We start from the raw sequence: 13,459 nt of genomic DNA, 5'->3' as shown, positions 1-13,459 counted from the left end.
TAATTTTCATATATTGCTTGTCTTTGATCTAACATATGTTGCAAATGACAATTTAGTCTTTGTATGGTCAATTTTAAGATTTGTAGTGTTCTTGTACTAGAGCTTAAATTGCATGAGTAGCTATGCATTTTTTTTATAATTAAAACACAGTACTGTACATGTAGAGTACTTTTTTTGTACATGACACTCTAAAACAACAATAAAGTGGGGTAAACTAAGATTGACAATTTTAAAATCAAGAATATCTTTTTATTAAGTATCAAAAACATTTGCAATTAACATTTACATGTGCATCTGCAATAGTATGCAGCATGCACAATGGAATGGAAAACAAACGAAGGAAGCAAATAAAGCAGTGTGCAGACATATATACAGTATTCAGTTCAGAGTGGAGGCTTGCCAAAATGTATCATTCCCCCCCCCCCCCCCTTCTACAAATTAGTTTCTTGTGGGCTTTAAGAAACCTTATAGCCTTAACGTAAGAAAAGAATAAAAGATTTCCTGAAGAAATTATTAAGTTTGATTGTGATTTGTGAGTGTGTGTGAATAACATTTCCTGATGGATATATAATGATGAGTTGATATTTAGAATACTAAAGTACCAGACCTTTTTTTCATTAAGTACTAAAGGTAATGATAGTAGTTTAAGAATCCTAACAACCAATTAAATACTGAAATTAAACTGTTTTCGAGCCACCCACCCACATCATTATACAAAATATCCCATTCCCAAATCTGAATTCAAGGGGAAATTGAGCCCCCCATTTCCATTTCTGGAATGAACACTGAGTACTTAACCCTTGCACATTTTACACACAAGAAGTGCTTGCCTGATACAGACAAGAAGCTATCTTTGTTGGGAAATTTGCATGCTGCATTGAAAAAGAGAAATGTCCATATGTAGAAAAATACCTTTGAATCACTGCCTTCTGTGGATATCTAATCAAAGAAATGTTTATTCTAAGACAACATATGTTATAATTTTATCATGTTTTGGGAAGTTGGAACAGTGCATTAATGGATGAAGAAAAACCATTAGATTAGTTTGGAGTACCTATATACATGTAGTTTTAACACATTGGCAATACTGAATAAGTAGATCTATAACTTACTTAGTTTACTGCCATTAAGGCTAGATAAAATTAAATTCTTGATTCTCATTCCTGCCTGCTCCTCTCAAAGCAACCCCCACCCCCATTGTTTTTTTTTTATTTTGTTTTTTTGTTATGAAAAGTATTTGTTACATTTTACTCAATAAAAATGGTCAATATTGGTCAATGTCAAAGTTTAAAAGTCAACCCCCCATTTGTATTAAAGGTCATGTGGCACTATTTATTGCACAAGAGCATGTGGAAAAAGGAGAAAAATCAGCAAGAAATCAGCAAGAAAACCAGTTTATACATGTAGGAAAAGATAATCTGCCAGTATAGAGAAGGCAGATAAGGCAAAAATAACAGTTATACATGTATAATATTTTGATGCATCTACCATTAGCATGTTTTTAAAGAGAATTATAGCAAAACAGACGAAGAAATTACACCATCTCATAGCAATCGGCAGTTGTATGTTATTTCATATGAAAAAAGAAGGATCATCAGCAGAACTTAGAGGATAATAGTGTTAAGGAAATGGTAAGGTAAATTCTAAGAACTGTTCAGCATAGGTTATTCTATAGGACATCATAGACACCCTGTCAAGAACGAAAAATCGGATGTTATATGTATAAGGCAGGGGTTGAAAAATATGGTAGCCCAACATCCGAGACTAGTCATTTTATAATAAGACTTGGGCAATCTATTTTTAAAGTAATGATAGTCCGCCGGAGTAGCAGACCAGAAAAAAAATTCTTGTCAGTTTACTCTCAATTTCTATGTAGACTAGTTTCTTTTAACTGAGAACTACTTTAATTTGTTTCTGTCACCAAAGTCTTTGAAACTTGTATTTGTGCTATGTTTTCAATCTGCATAAAAATTGTTGGGCTAGTTAGTTTGAAACTGAGAATCTTCTGTACTAGATATTTTTAAATGAATAAACAATTAAATCTATCCATGTTGGCATTAACAATGTTAGGTATATGTCGATATATTCTCAATAATAAAAAAATACATTCTACCCACTTTCCCCAATTTTTAAGCAAACTGGAATGAGAAAGTTTAAATTTATGTGGCCTAATACGTGGCCAGTTTACAGGCACAGTTTAGGTACTAAGCAAGCTTTGCGAATAAAAAATCAATTTAGTTTGGATGACAAATAAACTTCTTTTAAAGTTATGACAAATAAACATTTTTTATGTGGACGACAAATATACTTCTTTTACGTAGATCTACATATTATGCCATACTTCACAAGGTTACACTGATATAGTTATCTCAAAATTTAGTGAAGTGCAGTCAGTTAGTGAAAACTACTTTTACACAGCCCAAGACACTCCCCCTTCCAAATCCAAAGCGCGCAACTTAATTTTTACTTATCTTAAACTTCATATTCATTGACCAGCATCTAAATATACCTTTTCATTTTCCTTTCTGTTTAACAACCTTTTAAACATCTTAACTGCATGAGACTACAACAAAAAGGTGACTTTCCACAGTTTACTTTTCCCGGAAGTTGTCAGTTCGTTAAACTGGTTCTTGACGAGAAAAAATTCTTAAGGAGAGAAGACCAATTTATTTGGAAACTGCGCCCTCTCGTGGCAGCTGACGATATTATTCATTTTCAAGGAGAGCAGACATCATCATGCTGGCCTCAACAGTTCACAAATTTCGGGTAGATAAGTTGGTAAATCTAATATGTAAAAGTGTTTGCTGAAGAAAGTTACTCTGAACAGAATAGCGCAATGCTATAGTTTGTTCTGTACATCCGACCAAATTATGGCAAATGTTTATAATTTACACAATTTCTAATACAAGAATTTATGTTGAAGAAAACAATATTCTAAACAAGTGTTAGAGCTATTGTGAGATACTGTTGTGGTTAGAATGTTAGGTCAAAACTTGCAACAGTCTTAAATTACCTCTTAAGACAAAGTTTACATGTTTGGTTCGAATTTCCTCTGATATCAGGAATGCTTACGAACAAGAAGTCAAACAACTATTTTTGTTTGGTCCTTTCCTTTCATTGTCACTTTGATTTGACAGATTGGTTCTAGCAGAGATGTGATCAGGTGTTTGACAGCACAGCACAGAAAATACTCAAATGGAGGTAAAAGTGAACAGATTTACATGACATTATGTATTATATTTTTTTAAAAAATGTTTTTAGATTTAAATAGTTTACAATATATCACAGAATTATGATAATTTGATCATTATGCAGATTTTGTTTTGTGTACCAAACTTCTAATATAACACTATCATAGATGAGTAAATCACTTTTTAGCAATGGACATACAGTAAAACACACTTATAATGAAATCCCAGGCTTAGTTTACAATATATTTTAAAGCCAAAGAGAATGAAAATCACTTCGCTGTAAGCGTCAATTCATTATAAGCATGTTTGCTATAAGCGTGTTTTGCTGTATTTGAAATTTTAAATATATACAAGATTGACTACTTGTTGCAAGCTTTATTGAGGAATGAAATGGCAATTTGTTTTCTTTCTAAGTTATACGTTTGAATCTTTCATTCCTGCATTTAATAATTTATAGCTGATAATGACTTAGTGGTAATTGGTTCTGGTCCAGGGGGATATGTGGCCGCAATCAAAGCCGCTCAGCTTGGAATGAAGGTATGGAATGCCACGGTGTTTTGTTTATTAATTAAGAATACAAAAAAAAAAGTAAGAGTTTGTAAACAAATGTCAGTATAAATGTATTTAGACTAAACCAAGGAACCAGAACATTTGTCAAAGAATATTTTAGTTTAAATTTCAATATATATTAATTTGGTGTTGAAAAGATATATAGAAAACATTTTCATTTTCATTGAAGTCTGAATAACTTGAAGACTTTGTATTATAGACAGTTTGTGTAGAGAAGAATCCAACACTAGGGGGCACTTGTCTGAATGTAGGCTGTATCCCTTCCAAAGCGCTCCTCAACAACTCACATCTGTACCACTTAGCCACATCTAAAGATCTCGATAACAGAGGAATTGAATGTTAGTGCACATAAAATATATTACTGTATATAAACAGAGGACATTTTGTTTCTGTTGTTATGAAAACTGTCTGTATTATGCATTTATAATATACAGCGTATATGTATAAGTTGAAATGTAAATATTTGACATGAATTATAAATGTTTGACAGCGGCAAATTTGGAATTTTATTATAATATTTAAATGCAGGCTTTCTTTCCTTCTCATAAGGTTTATTATTTGTATAGTTCTACATGTCACATGCATGCAAGGGGATGGCTGCATGGGTAATCTAATCCGTTCTAAAAACCTTTTTCACCACAAGCATAGTGGGCTGTATCTTTCTTAGAATTTACAAACCCTCCAAATTTTTATCTGCCTACTTTTGCCAGTGTCAGTAACTTGGATCAAATTTTTTTTTCTAAAAAATCTCTTTTTTTTCTTTCAGTTGATGGCATTCGTCTAAATCTTGCAAAATCTATGGCCACCAAAGAAAAAGCTGTAAAGGGACTTACAGGAGGAATAGCTCATTTATTTAAACAAAACAAAGTAAGAGATTTACATATTTGAATTAAAAAAAAATAAAGATTTGTGTAGGTAAAGTACTCTGTTATGGATTTATCTTTCGTTGAGGTTCATTGACCCTTCGATAAGAGAAATAACTCTCACTTGGATAAATGACAATTATTCCTTTATAAGATTGTTAAGCTCAAATTTTGGCCCAATGGGTTTGATGAAATTGTGTGCAATTTAATTACAAACTAGATTACTTTTGGAAAGTCATAAGCATTAAAGCACAGTTTTATATGACTAACCAGAGGGATGAAAAATCTTGAAGGCTTCAGTGTTAAGGTGGTCATAATTAATTCATTACAAACAAATAAACAATCATTTCACAAGTTGATCATCTTTTTCATTACAAATACAAGGTGAAGTCATGTGATTCATTATTTTTCATGACAGGTTACAAGAGTAGATGGATTTGGAAAAATCACAGGCCCAAATGAAGTGACAGTAACCAAGGCAGATGGGACAGAGGAGAAAATCTCCACTAAAAACATTCTGATAGCAACAGGATCTGAAGTTACCCCATTCCCTGGGGTGGAGGTGATTTATAATCAAAAGTGGACACAATTTGTAAAGGGGGGGGGGTGCTAATTTTTACAGAAAATTCATATTCAGGTATTGTCAAAGATAAATTTTGTCTTCCATTGGCATATTCTAGTCAACAGACAAAAAAATTGCTTTTCCAAGAGTAAAAAGTGTGTAAAATATATAAATATAGAAAGATATACCTGTATTTCTATACTTCAGAATTTGTTACGCTGATAATAGAAATCATAATTTAATAATAACTAGATGCTTAGTCCATATTCATATGTTGTACATGTCTTCATGGAATGATTTATTGTCTACAGATTGATGAGAAAACAATAGTGTCATCAACAGGAGCTCTGTCACTGGAGAAAGTTCCAGAGAAGATGGTGGTCATTGGTGCTGGAGTCATTGGAGTAGAACTGGTAAGTAGCATGCTGTAATAAAATGGGGGGAAGGGTGTTTTGTTTTTACTGGAAAGTGAGCAGAAAAGAAGTCTCTTATGAATTGCATTTTGTCCCGTTCTTGAGAATATGGTGAACCCGAGAAAATAGTCGTGATGTGGACATTATTATAGAGGAAAGGTTTTCTCTAATATAATTAACCATTTCTACATCAGTTTCTTTGTTCTTTAAGCCTTATTTTAACTTCAACATTGCAAATTTAACCCCTGTCCATGGGGTCTATCCCACTGATCCTTGAAGTAAACAAGAAATGATAATTTCTTATTTATGCACTGCTTTTATCTTAAATAGAAATGCTGGCAAATTAATGCATACAATTTTTTCTTATAATTGGAGATTATTATCTGTAATTTTTCATGATAAATTATTCCTTGTAAGTATTAGACTTTTTGGAAAAAAATCATACCTTGTTAAATTTTTTTAGTCCTACTGCAGAATGAAATTGATTTTCTTATGCTTAAAATACATGTACATTTACACTGTATGTCATTACCAATTAGTTACCGCGGTATGATATATATACCTTTTTAGTGCAGTAGCACTGAAGTCATGTTCAACTTGCCCAAATTACATTTTTCAATTTGCAGTTCTATAGATATTGATAATGTACTGTTCATGTTTTTTTTTAAATTGTAGTTTTTCACTGACAATTTCATTAACAAAGTAATCATTACTTGTTTGTTTCTCTAGGGTTCAGTGTGGCAGAGATATGGAGCTGAAGTCACATGTGTGGAGTTTTTATCAAATGTTGGAGGTGTAGGAATTGACTTAGATGTCGCCAAAAACTTCCAACGCATCCTCCAGAGACAGGGGCTGAAGTTCAAAATGGACACCAAGGTCACCAGTGCCGCTAGGGCAGGGGACAAGATTAAAGTGGCCATTGAGGGAGTGAAAAATCAAAAACAAGATGAGGTAAATTTATTTGTACATGCAGTACAGTATTTTGGTCAAAATCTTTTCACAAGTATTGTAACTTGTGGCCAAAAAGTCAAATTAGATGTACTTGAATAAGTTTTTTCTGACATTATTAAACCAGCAATGAAAGGGACTTGGTCTTGGAGTGACATTTCTATGTCTATACCTGAAGAATTGTGTTGAATAGTTTTAATAAATTAGTAAATCTCATTAGATGAACTTGTATGGCTATATGTAAGTACTTAAATTTAAAACTAAGTTTTGTAATGCAGCACAGATATTTTGAAGTTATAAGAGGACATGTACTCTCAAATTTAACTGAGGGTAAAAGAACATGCAGAATTTTTTTTTAAAAAAAGAATGCAGAAAATATTGATAACTTTGAAAGTATAATCTGTTTTTCAGTTAGAGTGTGATGTTTTACTAGTCTGTATAGGAAGGAGACCATACACAAACAATATTGGTTTAGAAGATCTAGGAATTCCCAAGGACAACCGAGGAAGGATTAATGTTAACTCCCGATTCCAGACTGTGGTGCCAAGGTTAGGTGTATTTAATGCTTGTATATACTTTATGTGTATGCTTATAAGGCTTTACATTAATTATTAAGTTTTAATCTCCTATTAAGTAAAACCTGCAAAAAGCAATGAGGGGAATTAGTTTTATTTGTAAATTTAGAAGAAAAGCAGAAATAGTAAGCAAGATACATGTAATTTGATCAAACTGATCTATTTAGATTAATTTGAAAATTCTGTATTTTTTTTTTTTTTTTGGAGGGGGGGGGGGGGGGGGAGTAATTGCATCATAATCCAAAATTTCTTTTAAAAAGTGTGATCTCTGTATTACTATGTATTTTTGCATTTACATGTATATCATATTTCAATGACTTGAATTAATCTGTTTTAGCATTTATGCCATTGGTGACTGCATTCAAGGACCAATGCTGGCACATAAAGCAGAGGATGAAGGTAAAATACTGAGATTTCTCTTATGATGAGGAATAAGACACACATGTACAAACATGTACATTAATCTCTGTTTTTGAAAAGCTAAACATAGTTTCCAATTGATTTATGAATATGCAGATTATTAGAATTCATTGAGAAAAGGCAGCTTGGGATTAAATAAATGCAGGTGCATATGGTGCAAAAATTGTAAGTATCCTGTTTATAGGCATTATCTGTGTGGAGGGGATGATGGGTGGAGCTGTCCATATTGACTATAACTGTGTCCCCTCTGTTATCTACACTCACCCTGAGGTAGCCTGGGTCGGCAAAACAGAGGAACAACTCAAGGAGGAGGTAATGGATAGTAATTTAGTTTAGTTAATAAAAAAATTTATTATTCAATTGAAATGGGTATAGTTGAAGTTTTCATGAAACCAAACAATTATTTATCCCTTCAGGTGGGAGGGGGAGAAGGGAATTAAAAATTAAACAGATGATGACTTGTAATTAATGAGACATGGGTAAGTGCTAGGGCTGTGTATTGAGCAAAAAATTCGATACAATACGGTACAATATTTTATAATGCGATATCCAATATATTGGATTCTTTAACAAGTCTATCAAAAAAGTCTTATAAATCATTTAATGCATGAATTTTGTAAAAGCTAATTGTTTTATAACCCATTTCAAAGGTCTTGTTTCACTATCTCTAAAAATTACACTTCAAATTCAAACTTTTAATGACTGTAAAAACAACACGTTGAAATAAAGTTGTCTATGTATTTTGTAATATTTATTTAAGATGTGCTATCTCCTGAATGATTATATCATTATTGATCAATTTTAATACAAAACAGTGAAAATATAGCCTTTGGTGATTGAAATTCCCAACTGTTTCACAGAATTATGCCTGTCCGATACGTATTGGAAGTTATTTTTTCAATACGATACATTCTTATATATTGATACGTATTGATATATAGATATATTGATACAGTCCTAGTAAGTGCTTTATACTAGAAGGCTACTCTAATATAAATTTGATAGTGTTTTGTATGGATTTTAGGGTGTGGTGTACAAAGTAGGAAAATTCCCCCTTGTGGCCAACAGCCGAGCCAAGACAAATGACGACACAGATGGATTTGTCAAAGTTTTAGCTGATAAAGAAACAGACAGGTTACTGGGATGCCATTTCATTGGTTCTGTAAGTGCTTTTTTCAAAGAATGATTCCAGATCACATTGACAAGAGTTTTGCTGGTCAAAAAATCTTATTTATCAGAGCTTTACTTGTGATTGCCTAAAATGATTTTTTAGGTCACCTGAGTCACTCAGGTGACCTATTGCTATCTCTTTTAGTCCGTCGTCGTCCGTTGGTCGTAAACTTTTGAACATTTTCAGCTTCTTCTCTGGAACCAGTAAACCAATTTCAACCAATTTTGCATATAGCATCTATGGGTGAAGGGGAACAAAAACCAGTAAAAACAAAAAAGTGCATTATTTCTTTGAAAATCTTCTTCTCTACTACTGGGTATTATTGAAACAAATTGAATACATAGTTATGATAAGCAAGGGTGACTCTACCAAAATTGTGAAATTCGTAGCCCCAGGGTCAGGGGTTCTGGTGCTACAGCGGGGCTATATAGATCATATAGTGAAAGTGCATTATTTCTTTGAAAATCTTCTTCTCTTCTCCTGGGTGTTATTTAAACAAATACATGGTTATGATAAGCAAGGATGCCTCTTCCAAAACTGTGAATTTCATGACCCCTGGATCAGAGGTTCTGATGTTAGGGTGGGGCTCTATTTATTATATGGTGAAAATGCATTAATGCTTTAAAAATCTTTTCTGCACCTCGGCATATCAAGTTTTAATAAGGAAGGGTATTTTTACCAGATTTTTGAATATCAGGACCATTTGGTCAAGTGTTCTGGTCCAGGCCAGGGCTCTATTAATTTGTATTCTACTGAGAGGAGTTATTCCCCTTTGCCATTTACTTGTGATAATTAATCACTGTAAATAATGTACTTGAAATGTTAATAGAATAAGAGAATTATGCAAGACTTTTTATTGTATTATAATAATACAAAAAGTACTTTTGTAGTTTTAATGATCAGATAGACTTGTAAGTAAAAAATAAATAAAAATGAGACAAAAATAACTTGTCTTATTAAATGTTCATCAAAGACCAAGAGAGGCCAATGTAAGCTGTTTCAAAAAGGAATTGAAAGAGTGCTGAAGCACTGATAGTTTGTTTATATACTGTCTGGTGAGAGTGATAAATGGGGAATAGATTATAACCTAATTTATGAACTGTTAATGAATACTAGACTAATTATTTTGATGATCCTGGTTCACCCCATTTTTCTTGCTTTTGGGCAACAAAGCTTCACCTTTCAGTTCATTTTATACTCTATGGATCCTCTAAATTGTTGTATTATACTCAGGTGACCGTTAAGGCCCTTGGGCCTCTTGTTTTTCATTTTAAGATTTTTTATAGCCCCCTACAAAATAAGTCTGGAGTTAATGAAGGAATTCACTTGTCTGTCTGTCTCTTCAGGCAATGGTGTTCCAATCAAAATTTCAAAATGGAGGATTATTGGCAGCTCACACTGTAGATTGCTTATAATGTGATGGTCCATTGTGACCTTGATCTAATGTCCTTACCAAGTTCATGTTTACTGCAGAAAAATGTACAACATAATTTATGTCTTGACTATAACCTAATGTATAAACATTGGAAGTTAATATATAGAAGAAAAAGATTACAGTAACTCAAGATTAGTGTCCTTGATGAGAGGTCACTTGTACAAGTTTACTTGCAAAAAAAAAAATAATTCCAGACCAGGGCTAACATTGTAATGAAGAAACATTTGCAGGTAATATTTAACACAAAGTTTGTGTATAAAATGTTGGTTTGTCTTGATCTTTCTAATAATCTTGGAATATAACACTTTACACAGAGATTGCTGATGTGTCATTACCTTGACCCAAGGTCATTTAGACTACTTCAAAAGCAGAAAAAAGTGTATGATCAGTGTCTGCTTCATGACTTGTAAATGATAAACATAAGGTCCATACTTCATATAAGGACTAGTCTGTCCAGAGTATGTATTTGTCTTAACCCAAGGTCATTTTTACAAGTTCAGGGTCACTTTTGCAAAGATGCAAAACACTTGTCCTGGCCATATCTTGTAATGAAACTTTGCGACCACACACTTAGCATCAAGAATGGTTATGAACTACTGGTGTGTCATGACCTTGACTCAGATCATTTGGTTGAGATTAAGGTCACACAAAAAGAGTTTAATTTGTACATGATCCAGTATAAGCCATAAAATGCAGCAGGAGATGTCATTTTGTGTTCTGACTTACAATACCTATAGTTATTGCTAAATTTAGTACTTGTGCATATGTTTAGGTTTTTTAGCTCACCTGAGTCAAAGGCTCAAGTGAGCTTTTCTGATCACAGTTTGTCCATTGTCTGTCATCATTGTTGTCGTAAACTTTATTACAATTTCATCCTCTTCTGCAGAACCACTGGGCCAATTTCAACCAAACTTGGCGCAGAGTATTCTTGGGTAAAGGGGATTCAAGTTTGTTCAGATGAAGGGCCACACCATCAAAGTAACATTGGGTGGGGTTATTTATAAATCTTCTTCTCCAGAACCACTGGGCCAGAAAGGAGGAAACTTATGTGAAAGCTCCCTGACAGCATGTAGATTCAAATTTGTTTATATCTTGTACCCTGGGGTAGGATGGGGCCACAATGGATGATCAAAGTTTTACATAGGAAAACATAGGAAAAATCTTTAAAATTCTTATTCTCAAGAACAACAAAGCCATAATAAGTGATATTTTTATGGAAGCATCCTTATGTAGTGTAGATTCAAGTTTCTTCAAATCATGACCCTCAGGACTAGGGTTGGGTGACAATGGGCATACAAAGTCATACATAGGAATATATAGGAAAATCTTTTTAAAAAATTTCTTTTCAAGAACAACAAAGGCCTGATTAGTCATATTTATAGGGAAGCACCCTCAGGTAGTTTACATTTAAGTTTTTTCAAATCATGACCCTTAGAGTAGGGAGGGGCCACAATGAGTGATCAAAGTTTTACGTGGGAATACATAGGATAAATTGTTAAAAATCTTCTTCCAAGAACAGGAAAGCCATGATTAGTCAAAGAAATATGGCAGCATCCTCAGTTAGTAAAGATACAAGTGTGAATAATTCATGCCACCCAATTCCGTTGGGGTGGGTAGGGGGTTATATGCAATCACTTATATTTAATCTTTTCAGTACTAAAATGATTTCTGCTTTTTCCTAGCCAGTTGCTCAGGTGAGTGATGTGACCCTTAGGCCTCTTATTTCTTACCATGTCAAGAATATGACCAGGACATATAGTATTTGTCATGTCTATCTTCCACCCCTCTATCTCTCCATCTGAAGCGTCTTTCCATCACACTTTGCATTTAACTCAGTTTTAGAGAACCTGTTCAAGATATTTTAACCAACAATCATACAATGATACATGTCCTTTGGACAGTTTTGTAGTTAAAATGTGGTTCCTGAAAAATGAGAAATTTTCAATTTTTTATAGAATGCTATTCTCTCATAAAAAAAAAGGTTGATTTTTTTTTCTAATTTGCCCCTCTATGTATTTTCAGGTGGCTGGAGAACTTATCAATGAGGCTGTTTTAGCCATGGAATATGGAGCATCGTGTGAAGACATTGCCAGAGTTTGTCATGCACATCCAGTAAGTCACTGAAAACTCTATTTCAGGTGTCCTTTTATCACCAGTAATTGAGATTTTAGAATGAAAACCAGATAGTAGTTAAACCACTGTGGAATGGTTTTAATTTTATAGGGGGTCAATGTACATTGTCAGCCAAACTTTACTGGTATGAAGCAAGTATTTCTTGCTTAATTCCTTTTATAAATGGAAGAATCAATACTTTAGATACTTTGAAAGAGTTTGTTTAAGGGGGTTGAAAATTCATAGGCAAGGGTGACCCAGAAAATTCACTAACATTGTCCTCCACAAAGAGAGATGACCACAGAATTTTTTGTTCCAAAGATTAAGCATAAAAATTTAACTAAATAATAACAATTTTTATTTGCAGACTGTATCAGAAGCCTTAAGGGAAGCTAACTTAGCAGCATATGCAGGAAAAGCCATCAACTGTTAACACCTCATTACTGCAGATTTTATAATTTATTGACAATTTTTATACATACACACTTGGAACATTGAAGAATTATGTTTCCGTGGTTCTTGATGAACAGAAGTAATCTGTTTTCATTGTTTAGAGAATTCTCCAAAATGATTTTCAAGCCACACTCTAATACTGTTAATATAAGTGCTTAATATTGTTAAATCATTGAATGCAGAGGTTTTTCTTTTATCTGCAGTACTTTTTGTTTTTCCTTATGTACTAGAAAGGTTCTTTTGAGCTCAGAATCTCTATAATTCCAAATATAAAAAAATATACTGAACTTGCTTGTTAAAATTGAGCTTGGCTACATTTTTTTAAGATATGTTTGTAAATAATGAAATCTTAAATAGAGAATAAATATTTATGAATATTTTTTTCCCTTTTCTTTTCTTTGACATTTAGATGTCTGAAAATTTTGTTTGCTTTTGTCCTTTACATTCTTATATGGTTATGTCAACGTCAGAAATGATGCCATGTAGGACACATCTTGTTCAAATTTAGTGTAAACTAGAAACTATCTCCCCAGTTGTGGTTCTTCACAATAGAAAAAAAAAACAGACAAAACAATGATTTTTAAAACAGTCTATTAACAAATTATAACTTTAAAAGAATTTTACAAGATCAGAGGTAAAATTTGAAGTGTTTAAAAAAACAAAATCAACAACTGTCTCTGTCGTCTCTCTGATACATTTTTACAGATGTTCTGCCACGAAAAAACAACAATAGTCTCTGGGATGCA

The 13,459-nt window shown here is 33.0% G+C and overlaps 2 protein-coding genes across 2 annotated transcripts in view; one reads left to right on the top strand and one right to left on the bottom strand.

Annotated features, from left to right (window-relative positions):
• The window catches only part of LOC133195192 (early endosome antigen 1-like), a 50,240-nt gene extending 47,656 nt beyond the window's left edge, over window positions 1–2,584 (bottom strand). The window contains exon 1 of the mRNA XM_061331052.1: window positions 2,510–2,584. Coding sequence (XP_061187036.1) covers window positions 2,510–2,548 — 39 coding nt within the window. The 5' untranslated portion in view covers window positions 2,549–2,584. The remainder of the gene's footprint in view (window positions 1–2,509) is intronic.
• A 56-nt stretch (window positions 2,585–2,640) lies between these two features.
• LOC133195771 (dihydrolipoyl dehydrogenase, mitochondrial-like) lies at window positions 2,641–13,093 on the top strand. Its single transcript, XM_061331707.1, has 14 exons — window positions 2,641–2,766; window positions 3,138–3,201; window positions 3,649–3,728; window positions 3,961–4,099; window positions 4,528–4,628; window positions 5,043–5,186; window positions 5,498–5,599; window positions 6,329–6,550; window positions 6,959–7,095; window positions 7,460–7,521; window positions 7,727–7,854; window positions 8,567–8,704; window positions 12,171–12,260; window positions 12,628–13,093. Exons 1-14 carry the CDS (start codon window positions 2,737–2,739, stop codon window positions 12,691–12,693), a joined length of 1,503 nt encoding a protein of 500 aa, XP_061187691.1. The 5' UTR covers window positions 2,641–2,736; the 3' UTR covers window positions 12,694–13,093.
• Window positions 13,094–13,459: the final 366 nt, after the last annotated feature.

Source organism: Saccostrea echinata, unplaced genomic scaffold (assembly GCF_033153115.1).
Source record: "Saccostrea echinata isolate AGI-Se365-2 ecotype Australia unplaced genomic scaffold, CSIRO_AGI_Sech_v1 ptg000029l, whole genome shotgun sequence".
Taxonomy (NCBI): Eukaryota; Metazoa; Mollusca; class Bivalvia; order Ostreida; family Ostreidae; genus Saccostrea; species Saccostrea echinata.
Note: the sequence above shows the minus strand (reverse complement) of the source record. Positions and strands in the feature narration are given on the sequence as shown.